The 20,366-nt window shown below is 41.8% G+C and overlaps 1 protein-coding gene across 3 annotated transcripts in view; it reads left to right on the top strand.

Moving 5' to 3' along the window:
- The first annotated feature begins 718 nt into the window (after positions 1 to 718).
- NFKB1 (nuclear factor kappa B subunit 1) overlaps positions 719 to 20,366 on the top strand; it is a 74,189-nt gene continuing 54,541 nt past the window's right edge. Inside the window, exons 1-2 of one of the 3 annotated variants that reach the window (XM_053403944.1) lie at positions 719 to 1,185; positions 16,528 to 16,580. In XM_053403944.1, the coding sequence (XP_053259919.1) occupies positions 16,536 to 16,580 (45 nt within the window). In that variant the 5' untranslated portion in view covers positions 719 to 1,185; positions 16,528 to 16,535. The remainder of the gene's footprint in view (positions 1,186 to 16,527; positions 16,581 to 20,366) is intronic. The other 2 variants (XM_053403945.1, XM_053403941.1) reach the window with 2 other exon arrangements.

Raw genomic sequence — 20,366 nt, 5'->3', positions numbered from 1 at the left:
ATCTGAGGTTCTGCCCCCCTAACAAAAGGCTGCCCCCACAACAAAAATCCAAACATACATCTGACCAGTGCTTTCTTTTTTCTTCTAAAAAAAATGTTTAGGGGTACTCTCATTTTCCTACTAATATTGAAATACTGCCCCCTCAGTGAGGCCAAACTTAGATCCACAAAATGTTTAGGGGTATGCGTACCCCTGCATCCCCCCAGAAAAAAAGCACTGCATTGACCCTGTCTTATACATTTTTGCTAATTTACTGGGAGCTAAATACCAACGGTGCATCATTTTTATATAATTTTCTTTCAGCGTGTATCATGCTGTGAATTTAAAAGCCCAATTCCAGCATCTGCCACCTGAAGTGGTCATCTTTGATCTGCCTAGTGATAAAACTGCCCCTTTCCCCAGCAGCTAGGATGCCTCTCTGAAAAGAAAACAAGAAAAGAAGCGTTAATAAATAAAATAAAATAATAATAATGATGATGATGATGATGATGATGGCAGCGGGCTGTGCAGTTGCACATCTCAGGCGGCGCCTCCCTCCCTCCCTCCCTCCCTGCCCTGCCCTCAACCCAGCCCTCCGGGTTGCTGCAAGCTCTCCGCTTCTTCCCGCGCGCGCACGCGCACACACACACACCCCTCCCTCGGGCGCCTGTTTCTTTTTCACCCGCGCTACTCTCACGACGTCGGTGGGAATTTCCAGCTAGGAAGTGAGAGGGAGGCGGAGGTGCGGGCGAGCGGGCGCAGGAAGGGAGGCAGCGAGAAAGGCGGGAGTCAAGCCCGGGGGCGCGTGCAAAGTCTTGTCAGCGTGTGCGGGCGGGCGGGAGAGAGGAGAGGGGCGTGCGCGCGCGCTGCTGGAAGCCGACAAGAAAAAAAACACCACACCGCCAAAGGGGAGGGAAAAAGCCTCGACAGTGACAGCAGCAGCAGCAGCAGCGCAGGACTTCCTTTTTCTCTGCTTTCCCCCTTCTCAGCCTCGCAGGCAGCGAAGTGACTACTTCTTCCTCCTCCTCGTCAACAACAAGGAACCGCCAGGCTCTTCCGACCCCGCCGCGCAGTGGCGACATGGCGCTCTGGTGAAGCGGGACTCCTCTTGCTCGCCTCGGGTCTCTCTCCCTCAGAACTGCCGGCTCCTCCTCGTCTTTCCCCTGGCAGTGTGAGGCGACGTCGGCGTCAGGAATCCCGCTCGAGGTGAGCCCCGAGGGGAGGGGCGGGGAGGCGGGAAGCGGCTGCCGCGTTCGCACGAGACGACACCGCTGCTCGCTGGCACGCGCGCTCGCGCTCTCTCGCTCTCCCCGTTGCCACGCGGGAATGTTTATGGATGCGGCAACCAGAGGGACACAGGACCGGGGGGGGGGGAGGGGGAGGGTCCAGTATGGCTCCTTCCAGGCGGTCGGAGCCCCGGGCCAGATTTGAAAGGAGGAGTCTGCTGCTGGTTGGCAGAGGGGGTTTTCGAAGTTACAGGGAACTAGGCAGAGGGCCTTCTCGGCAGTGGCGTAGCATGGGGGGTGCAGGGGGGGCCGGGCGCACCGGGCGCAACATCTGGGGGTTAGGGTTAGGGGGCGCAAATTACTTGCCTTCTTGGTAGTGGCGCCCTCCCTGTGGAACACCCTCCCACCAGATGTCAAAGAGAACAACAACTACCAGACTTTTAGAAGACATCTGAAGGCAGCCCTCTTTAGGGAAGCTTTTAATGTTTGATGTATCACAGTATTTTAATATTCTTTTGGAAGCTGCCCAGAGTGGCTGGGGAAGCCCAGTCAGATGGGCGGGGTATAAATAATAAATTATTATTATTATTATTATTACAGATCAAGTGGCGCTAGTCTGTGGAAACTTGTGCCTCAGTAAACCCGCTTGTCCCTCTGGTGCCATAATAAGACTCTCTGTTTCCCTGCGGAGCGGCAGGGAGAGAGACGGCCTTTTTACTTTTATTCTGATTTCCCACAAGTCATCATGTGCAAGTGATTTAAGGGAGGAAGGAGGGGTGAGTGGATTTCAGTTTCCAGGTGTGGACATTTTCAGAGCTGGCCTGAAGCCCTTGTAGTTACGGGTTAGCTGGCGTGGACCTCTCTGGGGAATTACATTTGTAGAGGGGAGTTCTGCATTTTACACTTTTCTTCTTCTTCGTGCTGCTTGTACTCAACAGCTCTCTACTTCCTCATTCTTGGGCAAAGTGAACATAACACGCCGCTCCTCGCTCCTCGTGCTCAGGAAAGCGGTGCTGGGACTCTGGGAGAGAGGCGCACATGGTGAGGCCTTCTCCCAACCCAGAGTTCGGAGTTGCCCCTTTTCTTTATGGGTAAGGCTTTCTTGTGCCTTTGGCACTGGTGTTGAAGGCTGGTGTTCAACCGGGCAAGCCTCTTCCTCCCCCGCCCCTCATCACTTCCTCTTTGTCCCAAGAACAGTCTCACTTGCTAGCTACACAGCACAGCTGTTGCAGACGCAGGAGCTCTGCTGCTGGGTCAGGAGAGAGAGGTGACAACAGCAAAGCCATCTCTTTTACGGTGGACCTTAGGGGAGGGAACAGAACTGTGGAACATCTTCTTTGCATTTATTAACTTCACAAAAAGGTGCACGCTGCCTGATGGTCTCAAACAAACAGACCTCAAAGCGGTTTGCCAGAAAGATCAAACAAGAAGAAGAACCAGCAGCAATAATTTAAGACATTTGAAAAGTTGAAATAGCAAGAGATTGAAATTCACGCCAGCTTTCTCAGCAGTTGGGTAAGCTAAACAAAAAATGTTTCTTAGCAGAATGTTTTGTGTGCAGAAGGTACCATGTTCAATCGCAAGTGTTCCCAGGTAGGGTTTGGAGAGACCAATGTCTGAAATCATAGAGAGATGCTGCCAGTCAGTGTGGACAACACTAATCTAGATGAGCCAATGGTCTGATTCATTAAAAGGCAGTTTCCAATATTACCGTTGGGGCAGAAAGGAAAAGAAAAGGTGATTTCATACTGAAAAGATGGGGGGGAGGCAATATACTCACCCCCTGCTGCCATTCTGGAATTTGTACAATATTTCAGTGAGTCTCTTTCATGCTATTGAAAGTGTGTTTTTGTGATGAAGCTGGTTTTCCCCACAGTTAAGTTTATAGTCACTCAGCAATGCCAGGGCTCAGCCTTGAATTGAGGTATACTCCTAAAATAAATAAATCTAAAGCATGTGCAGAGTGCATCCCTCCCTGCACTACTAGGTTATCTGTTTCACAGTAATCTGGGATCAGGATTTTCCTGCTGAAAGTTGTGATTTCCATATTTCCTTTTTTCATTGTTATTTGTGCTCAGATATTAGGAACCTAAGAGAGCGTGTGTGGTGTAGTGGCATTGTGTGTTGGCCTGGGGGACCAGGGTTCAAGTTTCCACTTGGCCATGAAGATCATTGGGTGACCTTGAGCCATTCACTGCCTCTTGGGCTAACCTAACAGGATTGTTGGGATTGAATGAGGGGGAGAAGAACCATGTATCTCACCCTGAGCTCTTGAGAGAAAAAGGTAGGATAAACATGCAATAAATTAAAACAGCCATAGGAAGGAATATAGGAATCCACATTATATTTTGTCAATCTTTAACACTGTTCATTCCTGCAAGAGTTTCAGGGCAGACATCCATTTGCCAATATGTTAATGCCCCATAGCTTTCTGCTGAAATTCTCTTAATCGTTCGTATCACAGATATTTCAGGTGTGTGTTTTTCTCCCGATTTTGTTTTCCCACTTTTGTTGCGAGCAAGAGTGTGCCTCCAGATGGCAATAATGTAGTGACACTGGAGAAACATTGCAGAACAACTAATACAGTGGAATGATGTGTGGTATAAACCCACCACTGACACACTATAATTGCATCAGTGACATATTGCAGAATGCATCCGCTAAAAATACCATTCTGGAGAGGCCACTGAGTTTGTTACCTTCCCCATTGCATCCTCTGCCAGTGGTGTGTGTGTTGTTTTTTCTTCACTTAGGAGTGTAATGTTTTTCAATCTTGATATGGTATCTCCCATATGTAAGGCTGAGTTCAGCTTCCCCTGTTTGCCCCCCACTTGCCACCTAGTGATCTGTTCTCAGACATATCTGAACATGGAACAGTGGGAGGGGAGACGGCAAAAGTACCCACCAGGATATGAGCCTAGGATCTCTTTCAGCACCAAAATTTTGCATGTTAGTAAGATTTCTGCATGTGCAGAGTGCACCTTATTAGGTGGAATGAAGAGGGTATTTCTCTTCCAAGGCTGTGATGGACTTGAGTCCCAACAACTTTCACATTAAGAATTAATCACTAGTGGGTAGGAGTGCTTGCAACGTGTGTTCGTAGAGCCAATGAAGCACCAATGGCCGATGTGTGTGTGGTTTTCTGTGAAATGTAAACACGGGGAGTTGTTTGAGATCCTTTTGTTTTCAGTACATAGACTGTATGTTGCTTAATTGTTTTGGTTTAATTATTTCAGTTCCAATTTTAACTTGTGCCATTCATGCACAAATTGAAAACCAAGATGATGCAGGTGCAGGGGAAATAGATTTTACTATACACAGAGTATTATTAGATTTCTAGACATTTTGTTGCGACTCACCATGGGAATGCTTTTGTCACAGAAAAGAAGAGCTGGACTTTGGGCTAGAGAAAGTGGATTTTCTAAATGACTCACTTATGAACATGCAGGTTGAATTTCCTCAGAAATAAGATGAATTTCCTCAGAATAAGGCCTTTTTCAAGGGAAGGAAAGGGAAGGGATGTTAGGTTGTGACTCAGTAATTTTCTTAGGAAGAAAGGTATAATACAATGTAGCACTTTGCCCCACGAACATTTGTTGCTTCTAATAGCAGGTTTGTTTGTTTTTTCATTATATGCAGACCTTATCAATGTAGCGAATTCTTCACTTTCCTTCCTCTTCAGCTGCTCCCTGCAGAATTGGCAAGATTGAGTTCTAAAGTGTTTTTAGCTGCCTTTCAGTAAAATCATATAATCATAGAATGCATAGCTGTCAACTTTTCCCTTTTCTTGTGAGGAATCCTATTCGGAATATGGGAATTTCCCTTTAAAAAAGGGAAACATTGACAGATATGATAGAATGGTAGAATTGGAAAGGACCTTGAGGGTCATCTAGTCCAACCCCTTGCAATGCAGGATTCTCAACTAAAGCATCCATGTATTTTTCCTGAGTAAGGATACTCAGTAAAAATAAACAACCCTAATTATTAGTGGCAGATTTTGTTAACTTTCACATGAAATATTATGCAATTGTAGAATTTCCCCATTTCTGTTTGCTCACTATTAGCAGGCAGTATAATTTCGGTTAATAAAAGCCTTCTGTTGATACATCTTAGATCTCTTCTAGAAGTAAGAAGCAGACTGCAAGGTTCAGTCTAGGGATGGGTGAATCAGTCAATTTCTGGTTTCTTTCGGTTTCTCATTTTTCCAATGAAAATTCAGTATTTTTGTGTGAATTTATGTATGTAGTTTTTTGCATACAATGTCCAATAATTTGTGTGTATTATTTTGATTAATATATGCATTCATATGAACCCTAGTTTGTGCATTTTTGTAGTCATTACTTGGTTTGAGAACAGCACTGCAAAATGTGGAGCTGCATGGTTTTCAAAGGATGGTTGTGTTTCAGTTTGCATATTATTTTAGAAAGTGCAGATTAGATAGGGTCACCTTTAAATGCAAAGTGAATTGAATTTCATTCCCATCCTGAGCTTCAGTCATCTACAAGCCAGATAAAAACCATAGAATAAAGTGTTTGCTAACCTTAGACACAGATTATTGCTTTGCAGTGATGTGGTTTTTAACAACACCTTTCTGCCCTTCCTTAAAAGAAACCCACAGCCTAATCCTAAAATGGATTTTCTTCTTTTTTAAAGCTGAAGAGTAAAACCAACAGTGTGGAACTGTTACTGTTATGTGAAGTAAGACTTGTGCCAAGATCTTAACCACTTAACTCATTCTTCTACTTGGCATCTAGAGTATTTGGTTTTACAACCCTAATTTTCAGGAGCATATGGGATGGAGCTGTTTATAAAGGCCTCTTCACTCATTGCAGCTTTCCACTCAGAAAATGGTACATAGTGCCCTGGATACATTGCACTGCCATGATTTACCTTTACTGCATAAGCACAACACCAGCTGGAGCATCCTGCCTTAGTTATGTATGAACAGTGAAATAAACAAGGTGCATTCATGGTTTATTGACGGTATGGACACATTAGAACAGTGTTGCAAGGGTAAACCAAGGTCCAGCATCTTGTTCTTATTTTTTTAAAAAGCAGCCAGTAAGATGCTTCTCTAAGCGCTCACAAGCAAAGTATGAATGTGTGGCCTTCCTTAGTTGCTAGTCCTCAAGGCCTCGTCCTTAAATGTATTCTGCCTCCATACATTACTTATAATGGTTAATAGCCATTGATAGGCCTATCCTCTATGAATCTGCATCATGCATTTTTAACATAAGGGTGCATTGTACATACTAGGTGGTTTGTGGGGAAATAAGGGACAATGCAGATGCCTTCATGTCCTGTTTGCAGGTTTCCTTGGAACACCTAGCTGGCCACTGCTGGTACTGGTATCTAGGTAGAAAATTCTCCATATACCAAATGCCCTTACGTGCTTGTCAGCACTGTGGCTTCTGCAAGGTTGTATACGTATCCAGTTAATATCCAGCCCCTGCAGTCAACATATCCAAGGATCTTTTGCCTCTTCATTATGCAGTAACCCACCAAGTATGTTATGCATACACCATGTTGTATCTGAACTTTTGTGTGTGCACATGTGCACTTTTTCTAGTCTAACACTATGGTAGTAGATTTGACAAACACTTGATAAATTATCCATTTTAAGTGTAGGAGTTTAAGAAGCTGCAAATTGCCTCATGTGCAAAATATGATACATGTAATAACTACTAATAGGGCCAGCCTGCCCATGAGGTGGAGTGAAGCAGCCAACCTTGGGCAGTGGAATTCTTTGAGGGTCGTGTGGCTGCGGTGGGTGCAGCTGTTTTCAGCAAGATCTCATGGAGCTCGCAAAATATCTTGCGAAATCTCTGCAAGATCTCATGAGATCTTGCCAGAAGCTGCCACCACGTGACCCTGGTAAACAAGGCTTGGGCAGGAGCAGTGGCGTAGCGTGGGGGGTGCCAGGGGTGCCGGCCGCACCGGGCGCAACATCTGGGGGGCGCGAGTCCAGAGGGCCCAGCCGCATCGTGCCCTCGGCCCGCCCCTATTGTCAGAGCAGCCGGCCAGCCTCCGCCTGCTCCTACCTTGCCCACCCGAGGACTGCGGCAGCGCCCGCCCCCGTGGCCACCTACCCTCGCCTCGCCCATTGGCTTGCCTCCCTCGGCCCCGCCTCTCTCCGATGGCCGCAGGGGTGTCCTGCTCGGCGCCGGCGCCTTTTTTCAGGAGGTAGGGAGGCTGGACGGGGAGGTGGGGTCGGAAGCGGGCAGAGAAGGAGGGGAGCTCGTAGCCAAAAGGGCTGCGCCGGCTGGCAAAGGGCCGGGGAAAGTTTGGAGAGGAGAAACGCACCGGCATGATTTCCTGGTGGAAGCGGCAGGATTAGGGATGGCGAAGCGTAATTACGCACGAATTTCGCTGGGTGAGAGCTTCGGGGATCGATCGGCGGAAATGGGAATCAATTGGAATATGAGAAAGAGAGAGAGAGAGGGACCATCATTCATAGGCATAGATTTGTAGGGTTAGGGGGCGCAAATCCACGGGTTAGGGGGCGCAAATTACTTGCCTTGCCCCGGGTTAGGGGGCGCAAATTACTTGCCTTGCCCCGGGTGCTGACAACCCACGCTACGCCGCTGGGCAGGAGGGACAGCACTTTCCAGTTTTGCCTCAGGCAACGAAACAGGACAGGCCTCCCCCGTTATACATAGAGCTTTTGCCACTGTAAGCTCTAGGGTTTGCAATACTCGGAGGTGAGGAAGCACTTTTCTCTATCCTCCTTTCACAAGGGTTGCAAATCCCCTTTTATTTGAACTTGTGTCTAGTTGATTTTCTGAAATACTTAGCGGTTATTTTTACTAGCTTTTAAATTTTATTGCTATTCAGTTTGCTTCTTGTATTTTTAATTTACTTATAACCCTCTTTGGTCAGTTTGAGAAGCCCTGCTTGTTGAACATTCAGCCTGATTCCTTTACACAAAGTTTTCTAGGAGGTTCTATGAAGCCAGCAGTTTATTGAGCATTCATTTGGATCTGCTTGCAGGGAGGTTATATGAAGACATGCCGAGGAATTGCTGTCCCACACTTTCCAGCACTTTTCCCCATCACTTCCCTTGCTGCAAAAAGTATTGATTTTTCTTTGAACAGGTTTGTTGTGCAAGAGCCCAAATCCATATTAATTGTGCAAACTGAATTTGCTGTCATGCATTCAATCCCATCTGTAAAAATTCCAAAAAGTGCCCTGAGCACAGCATCTGTTGTAGGTGTTTCTTTGCAGAACGATGGGATGAGCTTCATTGGATAGGCTATAGAATGTAGGTATTATATTCAGCTCCAAAGCATACCTTTGCACTTCCAGTTCTATATTAACAACATGCAGAGAAATAACACGGGATGCTCAAGAGTGCTTAATGCAACATGGGAATATAGACTTGTCCACATTTGAGCATTTTTTAGCTGTTAATCCACCATTTCTCTATTCAAATTAGACTGGAATAGTCGACACCCACACATACTTGGATTTGTATATGAAGAGCAAGCTTGGGCTTTCCCATTCATTACAGGCCTTTTCTTTTGTGTTTGTTCCTGCCTTCTAATTTGTTGCTTCTGTTATGCCAGTTAAGTACTAGCAGGGATGCATGCAGATAGCTGTGTGCTCTTCTGTAGTGTGGAAAATAGCAATACTGATTTGACCTTGTAGTGATTATTGAGGCAAAGATCAGTTTCACACATAATGCTAAACTATGGTTCATTTTGCCGAAGTGTGGCTCCACCTCAGCAGACAAACTATGGTTTATTTCTGGGCAACAAACTATGATATGAAACCATGGTTTCTTGGCTTCTGACCCATGGGTTGTTTTAACTGTGGTATGGTGTTATATCTGAAATCAATAGCCTTGCTTAACCACAGTTTGCTTTGCTGCCCCCCCCCCCAAGATGGTCACCAAGCTACAGAGACATGGGGTAAGAGCAGCTTAAAACAAGCCAGGATTTTGAGAAACAAAAAGTGGTTTGTCAGTTCAATGGTGAGACAGCTCATGTTTTGCTGAACAAATAATCATGGTTGCATTCACAAATAATGTGAAATCACATTTGAAATGTGATATCACAAATGCTTATTATTTGGTTGTATTTGAAGAGGCATTAGCACGTTTATCCCTGCCATAACTTGTTTTGTTTTATTGACTCATAGATAAGTAACTGCCAGAAAAAAAAGTATTGAGCTGAAGAACTAGTTATTGTCCCTTGAAAGCATTTTACCCCCTCCGTAGATCTTTTGCGGTATGCTCGGCACAATTATGGCCATTTCCCTTTAACCCAGCAAGAGCAATTCTGGGCAGAATTTGTTTAGCTTTAAGTGATTGGATAATCACTTCTTCTATACAGGCTGAGGTTTCTTTCATGGAACTGGGAATAATTCATTTTTCTTTTTGCACGGATTTTAATGTTTTGGCATTCTTTGGCTTAGGGAAGCCCGAGCAACTCTAAAACCACGTGATTCCCTCGGGAAGTTTTACAAAACATGAAGTGAATGGTTTTGATTGAGAACTGGGTGCATAAAGTCTTCCCTTCCCTATGTTCTACATGATTTTAGACTGCATTATTTTAATAAGAACATAGGAAGCTGCCTTGATACCAAGTCAGATCACTCAGTACTGTTGACACCAATTGACAGCAGCTCCCAGGGATTTCCGGCTTGAAGGAGTCTCTTCCAAACTTACCTGAAGATGCCAGAGTTTGAACCTAACACCTTTTTCCATGCAAAGTATGTACTGTACCTCTGAGCTATGGCTTTCCCCCAATATTGTATGGGGATTCATTTTTGAAATGGGAAACTGCCTTCCCAATCTTACAACAGGTAAATTCTCAGGTGAACAAACTCAAGTTTCTCTTTCTATTATGTCCTCTTTGCATATATGCCTCATTTGCAAACAAAACTTCTTAAATGCAATTCCCAATTGCTGCGAGTGTTACACACCGTAGGGTTGTTTCTCTTTTAAGGGGGGGGTGTTGAAATACTTTTATTAAAGATAATCTAAACGTCTTTCAGCTTTCAATTAGTGTTACATTTTATGACTTCCTTGATATACATTCTAAGCTCTAAAGTTGCACAAAAAAGATACACTGAATCTCTTTTTTTTACTTGCTGTTCATGAGATATTAAGAAGTTGTTTCACCCAGTGTCTGCAACACTGTTTAAACTAGGTTTTGCTTATATAAGCATAGTATCATGCAACATGTATTACAGGCAATTAATATAATTTAGGAAGGATAGTTTCATAGTGATACCTACCCCCATTTCTTTTGCTTGCTCCATTAGATGGTGATATAACTATTATTTACACCCAGAAATTACTATATTAAGCAATTCCTGATTTCTTAATGGTCTTTCCAATTGTTTTTTGTACCTAATGTTTCAGTGCCAATATGTGTGCAGAAATGCCAACTAGCAAATACTGCATTCCTGAAAGCACATTCTCATAACAACTGTATATTGTTGTTGTTTTCTGCATGCAAACTGAATTACTGGATTTCCCCCACAGTTTTGTGACTGTGCTGTATGTAAATTTAGACTGTGGTACTGGATGAAAAAGTCGCCATCCTAATAGTGGGTAGTTCTAACCACTAAAAGACTTCAAAGCTGTGCTAGTCATTCAATGCCTTGTGTAATCTTAGGAGTTTGGAAGCGCAGGTGGCTGGATTTCAGTGTGCAGGATTTCCCCAGAACAAGTCTTTAGTGCTCTGCCTAATTCTCTTCCCAAATGACTAACAGAGCAGGAGGAGAATAAATTATGTAAATAAGCAAATATTTGCACAAAATGCTTTTATTTGCATCGTCTGCATGGGTTTTTAAAATGAATACTATATGGGAAGTTTGCCCTTCCTATAACTGGCACTGTCTGATACACAGGCTGAGACAATTCCTGCAATGCTCCAGAACAGGCTTCCTCAACCTCGGCCCTCTAGATGTTTTTGGCCTACAACTCCCATTCCTAGCTAGCAGGACCAGTGGTCAGGGATGATGGGAATTGTAGTCTCAAAACATCTGGAGGGCCGAGGTTGAGGAAGCCTGCTCCAGAATTTGCTTTTTCCGGAACAGAATTAGAGTTACCTCCATTCATAAGTTTTATTTCATTCCTCTCTCATTCTCTAACCCAGGCATTCAGCTGTAAAATTCCCCTCCGGGTTGGGGTTGCTATATTTCAAAAAGTAACAGTACAGACACATAAGATGTGGTCTAAGCTATTTTTAAGGGAAATTTGGCAAAAACGACATTGCCAACATGGGTTGTCATACGTCCGGATTTTCCTGAACATTCTGCCAATTTCCTCCCAGACGCTGTTTCCGACTGCAGTATTCCAGGTATGTCTGGAAAATTCCTGATGTATGGCAAACCTACCCCAGGTGCACTTTTCATTGTAGGATTTACACAGATGTAGACCTATAATGCAATTCTCATGAAGCATTTCTTGTAAACCATGTCCCCAATTTCAGCCATTTACAGTTTTCCTTCTTTGCAGAACAAACACCCAAGTATTCCAAGAAAGCCAACTGAATTTTATATGTGGGGTGCTGTTTTGTCCCAGCTAGTGAAATGTGCCAGAGTGTTTCTTTTTTCAAAACAGCAACAACACAAAACTTAGCAATTGACAGAGGTTTAAGTGCCCAGACAGAGTTCCTACTAAGATAAACCATAGGTTAGTGCAGGCATAGGCAAACTCAGCCCTCCAGATGTTTTGAGACTACAATTCCCATCATCCCTGACCACTTGTCCTGTTAGCTAGGCATGATGGGAGCTGTAGTCCCAAAACATCTGGAGGGCTGAGTTTGCCTATGCCTGGGTTAGTGTGACTGTGCTGGATCCTGATGAAAAGCAAAGTTGGTGCAAGTCTTTGCTGGACTCAGCACTTTGTTGCAGGTGAACCAGGCCATTTTATAGCTTGGGGTGAAAAAAGATGCACAAACTCTTATACAGGGTTTTTTTACAGATCTTGTCCTGATCCGGTGGCCCAAAGGAGGGCTTGGAGTAGTTGGGTGCAGGTATACCAAAGGATGCCAAACATGCCAAAGCGATCAGTTGCAGTGCTTTATTAAAGAAGGTGCAGACTTACAGCAAATCAGCCTGCCAATTCTCCTAACCTTTGCAGATGCAGGACGGACTCTGCAGCAAGGAGATGGCTTGCCCACACCCAAGCAAATGTTTAAGTGTTCTTTATACAGCAAAGCAGAACATGTCATTTATCTGACTAGATGAGGGCATAGATGACAAATACCCAAACCTTACAGACAGTTCCCCTTTCTGGGCTCAGAACCTAGCACCCCAAGCCCCACAGATAAGGGTAACATCAAAGCAAGAGAGTATAAGTGTATATGAACTTATTACTACAACCACTACCAGTTAATTGTGGGGTTATCTTGACTAGCAAGATGGCATTAGCAAAGTTTCCAGAACAGTTCCTTTGGTTCAGCACAGGTCTGTAATAAATAAAAAGATTGCTCAACAAGAAATAAAACCAGTGTTACTTGTTTTTAGCATTAATATATAATATTGAATCTCAGGGGTGAACCACCCATCTTTGTTCCAAATCTAGCCCTCTCTGGGCTAGAGGTTACAGTGAATGTCACATTGGGAATGAATAATACACATAGCGCTTAGTGAACATTTGTCCACTTTTGTAATCTGTTAGGCTTTCTGAGCTTTGTCTCATATTTTTATTTGCTGTAATTGAACAAGAAAAGGGGCTAGGTCTAATATGCCAAATGTTGTTTTATAGATCCAGTATGGTCACGACAAAAGTCTGAGCATGATAGACTATCTTTTGCTGGACTTCCGTTTTTTATCAACTCCTTTAATGACCTAGGAACTGAATGTTTGTAAAGGAGCCAAATTACTAGACTTCAGATTGCTTTATTCTTGAGGTTTATGGGGCTGTATGTGAATTAGCATTGGGAAATATGTCAGAATAGCCTTGGATCGTTGGAGATCATATCCACTGGATAGGGAAACTCAGTATTGCACAGAAACTTGCAGGCCAGAACTTTAGGAGACTGCCTAAATGTAATCAGCTATATTCAATGTCTTGCTATTCAGGGCTGGAGGAATGAAGAGCACTCAGGATTTCAGTATATTAACAAAGTTCTGAGAGAATAATAGAATAAGGGGTGGGGGGGGACACAAAAGTTAGGACCGTGCAGCCACTAGCCTCTCATAGATTATCCATAAAGTCTAGGCCACAGCTGTTCCACAGAATAATGTTGCACCAAAACTTTCTCCTGCTTTCCCCCCTCTGTGAGAAATGGAGAAAATAAAATATTTTAAAGAATTATCAAAAGCAAGAGAGAAATACAATTAAATAATCATGGGTCAGGTGTCATAGATGCGCTCACCTTACTTTTGAGGTGGCCATGGGGGTTTCTGTGAGTGTCCCATTTTTCATTCAACATATAATTTTGCCAGTGACCTCCTGTCTGCAGTCCTCCTGGGTGCTGGCACTTCAAATTTAAAAAATCCAGGGCAAGGCATCATTTGGTAACTCCCCCTATTGGACTTTTTCAGCCAGGAAGCGTGAGCAGCCAAGAAATCTACATTAATCCATGCAAGGATAACTCAAAACCCTGCACTCACCAAAATTCTAAATAAATTCTCAATTGCCTTGGGGAGAACCAAGGAAACTTCTTTCATAGATTAATGGTTTTCCCACAAGTAGCTGGAGGGTGGATTGCAGCGCAGTCCTAGTTTAGCACTTCTGAAATCATGAAAACTTGAATCTGAGATGTAAAGAAATACATACTCGACAACCTTTTGGTAGGTTTGCTTGCTTGCACTGTGAAATATACTTATTTGAAAATATAAGGTTATTTTAGTTATTTATCTGGTGCTGTGAATCATCGACAAATGCATGAAACTGCAGCTTGCATGCCTTTGTTCTTAGCTGGGGGGGATTTTCTTTGCATGTGATAACACTGTGGGAGTCCTGTTGCTTTCCTCCTGGATATGAAGGAATTTTGCATATGCCCTGTGGAATATTAAAATTCCCCCTCAGCAATAGCCACCTAAACTGATTGTGGTAGCCTTAGGTTTGCAAAGCAATTAGTGGTTTGGTTGAGGTAGTGGCCTCTGTTTTATCTTAACTATTGATTCAGGCTTCACACAGGTGTTTGTAATGTAATTGGGTTATAGCACCCACCCACACCTGGCAGGGCTCTAAAAACATGCCTACCTCAGAGTTTTATTGAATGCCAGAGGAGGAAGAAGTTTGATCACTGTCTGCATTTAAGAGAACTGCTCACTGTTAATTCACTGTGCCCTGAGTACAGCCCAGAGATGAAATAAAAGTGAGTGGGTTTGCACAGTTAGTGGTATGCTGGATTGTGGTCTGGGTTTATTTGATAGACAAAGGTTGTGATAAAGTTCTGCAAGGTTTAATCAGTATTATCAGCTCTGGTGGATTGGCGACAGGAAATACGAATCTGTGAGGGCATATTTATTTGTTTTTTAATGCTGTGTTGATTCTAAAGAATTGAAAATAAAATATTTTAAAAGAACCCTTCCCTTCTAACAAGAAGTGGTATCTTTTGGTAATATAAGTTCACCTTAAACTTTTACTAATGTTTGAGGTCAACCACACACTATACTTTTAAAGCACATTTAAAGTGCATGGGTTCCCCAGAATGTTTGACACTGTAATTTGCTAAGGTTGCTGGGAATTGTAGCTCTGTGAGGGGTAAACTACACTTCCTTTAAAAGCATGGTATAGATGTGACCTTTTGCATCATTCTGTTTTGCATCAACCAATATAAATAAAACGATGCACAGGTCAGATATGTATGATGCAAAGTTCAGTTATGTATTTCAGATCACATTTACCATAGCAAGCAAAAGTCTGTTTCTAAGTAGCTGTCATTGGAAAATCCAGTAACAACCAAACCTTCCTTTTTCTGAGTCACATTTGATACATTCAAAATATAGTTTCCTCATATCATACATGCTTAATAGAAACTAAAAGGGCTGTGAGTTCCTCCAGAAAAAATGAATAATGTTGTTGTTCTTCATCATCATCTTCATCATCATCAAAAACGAGGTTCCAGTACTGATATATTGATAAAAGCATCATTCAGAAAATGCCTGACATGGCCATAAAAAAAGTACCAGTGACTACTATCACACACAAAAGAAAGCCCTGAATAAAGGGGAGGGGGGAGAGAAAGAGCTTATTGGTAAATCTGTTTTGCAAAGGAGCTGCGAACCTTGCTTGACAGGTTTCTCTAGACAATTGACAATATAGTTAAGAGGAGGGTCCCCTTAGCTCATAAGTCATACGGGAAAGACGAAGAAAATTTAGCGATGCTTTTGTTATACCTCAGCTAACTAGCTTGCATCGTGCATTCCTGGTCAGCTGATATTGTGCTAAAAAGGGAATGTTACTGATACCTAGCAATTAAAGGATTTTTCTAGGGATGTATGAAACCTCTACCTCTCCAGTATTCCAACTACAGTAATAAAAGTTTGGGCAGGGGAGGGGGAGGGCGTGAATAGGAGGAAGAATAAAGCTTCAAAATACATATGGTGGTTGATTATTTGTTTATTTAAAAGCATTTCTAAACCCCTGGATATTTTAAATCTCTGTACAAAAATAGAAACTTAAAACTAGTAAAAGAACAGTTTAAAAAAAGCACCCCCAGAAATCTAGCAATAATAGGGTCCACTCTTATGGGACAGGGGGGGAAACATGGAAAACGATTTGTCTTTACAAGATGTCTGAACTAACTGGTGAATGATGCTTCACATATGCCTCCTAAATTACTGGCATTGGTGATCATACAAAAGACAAAGCTCTGCTTACCCTCACGTTGCCTTTTCTGAAGACAAACAAAAGTATAGCAGCCCACCATTTTGTTTTTTAAAAAAGTTGATCATACAATGTCTTCAGACTTTTTTTAAGCAAAAAAACCCCATTATATAAATAAATGTATTTTATTTATATAAATAAATGAACATTATATAAATAAAATTATAAAACAGTTGAGCAGCATGAGTTCTGCAGGCATTATGAGAATGACACCCCAGTTTCCAGCTTGCCAGATCGGTTGTGTGAATCACTTCGGAGCTGGTTTATTTAGAAACATTTCCCCAAAAAAATTAAATCAACTTCGTCCCTGATTATTATAACAATAAAGGACTGAACTTGATCTAGAGATGTCATCCTTTCTAAAACTTTAAAAATAGTGCAGTATAAAATAGCATCTGAAACATTTTGTATCTCACATAGATTATTTTCCTTAGAGATTTCGGTTTGACTTTATTGGATGACTTTATGGACTCAGTAGCTGTTGTAACTATGCATTGACTTGCAATATATGGTTAATTGTTTCAGTTCTCGGAATGGCAGATGACAATGCGTATCTCTTGGGAGTTACGGACCCTCAGGTGAGCATTTTCTTTACCCTATGGTTGTAACATGCTGCTGAAATGTGTGTAAAGCATTATGCGAAGTTGTGTTCCCTACTTTAAAAACTAAGGGATGTTTGAGCCTATAAAACAAATAGGGGGGACCCCACCTCATATTGAGGACTTCATCCCTGTCAGTTTCTGAATTCAATTCAAAGTGGCGATTCTGATCTTTTAAGAGCCCTTCACAGTGCGCTACCATTGCTTCAAAGATGGCCACTTCACACAGGTACTGACCTAAACCTTGAGATCATAATCTCTGCACCCGCTACTTTGTAAGGTGAGGTATAGTAGCTACAAGAAAAAAGGTGTCTCCAGTAGTGGTATGGTTACCACCCTGAGACAGGCTCTCCTGGTGCTTCCTGTAATTTCTTTTTTGGCACCTTAGTTTATTTTCCCAGGCATTTTAAACCGTTGTGGATTTAAGATTGTTTTGCTCTTAATGTGTTTTTATTCCTCTGCTCTGCTTTAAAGTGGTCTGGTTCTGCGGTTTTATTTCTCTTCTCTCTGTTTTGAATTGACTGTTTTGAATGTATTATTAGGCTCTTTGTTGTCGTCATCATGTGTTAAGTTGCCAAGAGTACTGTTGTTGCAGCATATAAAGATTGCAAATAAATAAATATAGATTTGACTCAGCTGGAAGTCATCAACCTTGAGTGAATTCATGGTGGGACTGCAAAATGGTATTAGCGGTTGCTATTCAGCTGCTCTTCATTCTCTCTGTTGATTGAATATGTTATTTGAGGGCAGAGTACTTCTAATATTGCTGTGTTACTTTATTTTTAAGATAACTTTCCCTTGGACGTATTCCTTTAAATGAGGTATACGCATATGATCCTGTTCTCCAGTTTCTGTTTCTAAATAATTGCAGAGCTGTGTAAGAAAGTGCTAGAAATAGTGAAAGGAAACTAGATTTTGGGCACAAATAATAATCTATTTTCTGTCCATATTGCTAAGAAAATGCAAAGTAAGCTCTGCGAATGAGAGACCCATTAAAAAAGTTTACTTGCTATTGCATTTTTAGGTTAGTGTATCCTGTATGAGTCATAACTATGGTTTAGTTGTTGCTTCATTTGCTTTTAATGAGTGGGTGTTGCAACTTTTTGACATTCACATCTTTGTATTACGCCCATGTTCAAATTAGCAAAAAGTAAAATTTCCAAATATGATCATCCACCCACTGCAAATGGTGAAGCATGAACAACTTTACATTTTTATTTTTTTAAAAAAAACATACTGGTCTGGTTGGACTGGCAATTCTACAGATGTTAGCACTCTGTGTTCATTAGTCACTTATTAGGTCTTCTGTGAAAACCCTTATACGGTTGAAATAGTTCAGATGTTGGGAACTACAACTCCCATCATCCCTGACTATTGGCCATGCTTGGTTGGGTATGATTAGAGTTTGCCATCTGGAGGGTGCCACATTGGATGCGCCTGAGATATGCTATAGGAACTAGAAGTTTGCCCTAATGTCATCTTTTCAAAAGTGGGCTATGTGATGGTTTTGAAGGAAGAGATCACACACGTGATCTGGGAGACTTCTTGGAATGAATGTGTGCAATATTATGTATTATTGCAATTCCATATATCCGTGCTTGTGCTTTGCCTATGGACTGCAATCCTCTACCACGTGCTTAGCACCCTTGAAGTCTATATGTAACAGGATACAGAACTTCATTTTTTTAAAAAGATATTTATTAAAGTTTCCAATTTTTATACAAACAAAAAGAAAAAAGCAAAAAAGTTTAAAAACACATAAAATTCACAATACTTAGTTTTCAATGACATATTTCCCTGACCTCCTCATACCTCCCCTTCTTGTATTCCGATTCAAATTATTTATTCAGCAAATCCTTATCTCAAAGCATTACAGCTAAAAACCCCTTGATTTCTATCCGACATCATTCAACATTCATTAATTTTACAATATTTCTGTAGATAGTCCTTGAATTTCTTCCAATCTTCTTCCGCCGACTCTTCTCCCTGGTCACGGATTCTGCCAGTCATTTCTGCCAATCCCATGCAGTCAATCATCTTCATCTGCCATTCTTCCAGAGTGGGTAAATCTTGCGTCTTCCAGTACTTTGCAATAAGTATTCTTGCTGCTGTTGTAGCATACATAAAGAAAGTTCTATCCTTTTTTGACACCAACTGGTCGACCATGCCCAAGAGAAAGGCCTCTGGTTTCTTCAAGAAGGTATATTTAAATACATTTTTCAATTCGTTATAGATCATTTCCCAGAAAGCCTTAATCTTAGGGCACGTCCACCAAAGGTGAAAGAACGTACCTTCATTTTCTTTGCATTTCCAACATTTGTTGTCGGGCAAATGGTAAATTTTTGCAAGCTTGACTGGGGTCATGTACCACCTATATATCATTTTCATAATATTTTCTCTTAAGGCATTACATGCCGTAAATTTCATCCCAGTGGTCCACAACTGTTCCCAGTCAGCAAACATAATGTTATGTCCAACATCTTGTGCCCATTTGGTCAGAGCAGATTTGACCGTCTCATCCTGAGTGTTCCATTTCAACAGCAAGTTATACATTTTTGACAAAATCTTAGTTTTGGGTTCTAACAGTTCTGTTTCCAATTTAGATTTTTCCACCTGGAAGCCAACTTTCTTATCCAAATTGTAAGCCTCCATTATCTGATAATAATGAAGCCAGTCTTGCACTTTGTTTTTTAGTTTCTCAAAACTCTGCAGTTTCAGTCTATCTCCTTCTTGTTCCAAAATTTCCCAATACTTCGGCCATTTGGCCTCCATATTGAGCTTTTTCTGAGCTTTCGCTTCCATTGGTGACAACCACCTTGGGGTTTTATTTTCCAATAAATCTTTATATCTAATCCAAACATTAAACAATGCTTTCCTAACAATATGGTTTTTAAATGCTTTATGTGCTTTAACCTTGTCATACCACAAATATGCATACCCCCCAAAAAAGTTGTTAAAACCTTCTAGATCCAAAATGTCTGTGTTCTCAAGAAGCAGCCAGTCTTTCAACCAGCAGAACGCTGCTGATTCATAGTAAAGTTTAAAGTCTGGCAGGGCAAATCCACCCCTTTCCTTTGCATCAGTTAATATCTTAAATTTTATTCTGGGCTTCTTGCCCTGCCAGACAAATTTAGAAATGTCTTTCTGCCACTTCTTGAAACAGTCCATCTTGTCCACAATTTGCAATGTTTGAAACAAAAACAACATTCTAGGCAATACATTCATCTTTATAGCTGCAATTCGACCCAACAAGGAAAGCTTCAAATTTGACCAAATTTCTAAATCTTTTTTCACTTCCATCCAACATTTTTCATAGTTCTCTTTAAACAAATTCCCATTTTTAGCTGTCATGTTAATCCCCAGGTATTTCACTTTCTTAACCACAGTTAAACCTGTTTCATTCTGAAACTTCTCTCTTTCAGTCAATGTTAAGTTTTTCTCTAAAACCTTAGTTTTTGACTTCTTCAATTTGAATCCTGCCACCTGACCAAATTCTTGAATTAGTTCTAAAACTCTTTTAGTACTAGATTCTGGCTCTTGTAACGTCAAAACTAGGTCATCTGCAAATGCTCTCAGTTTATACTGTTTAGCTCCGACCTGTATACCTTTAACCAACCGGTCCCTTCTAATCATGTTCAGCAGGACCTCCAGGACCGATATAAAAAGCAATGGGGAAATTGGGCACCCTTGTCGTGTCCCTTTTTCTATCTTAAATTGTTCCGTAACCACGTTATTTACAATTAATTTAGCATTTTGTTCAGAATA

The sequence above is a fragment of the Podarcis raffonei genome, chromosome 9 (assembly GCF_027172205.1).
Source record: "Podarcis raffonei isolate rPodRaf1 chromosome 9, rPodRaf1.pri, whole genome shotgun sequence".
In the NCBI taxonomy this organism is placed as follows: domain Eukaryota; kingdom Metazoa; phylum Chordata; class Lepidosauria; order Squamata; family Lacertidae; genus Podarcis; species Podarcis raffonei.
This window is presented reverse-complemented; position numbering and strand designations above follow the sequence as displayed.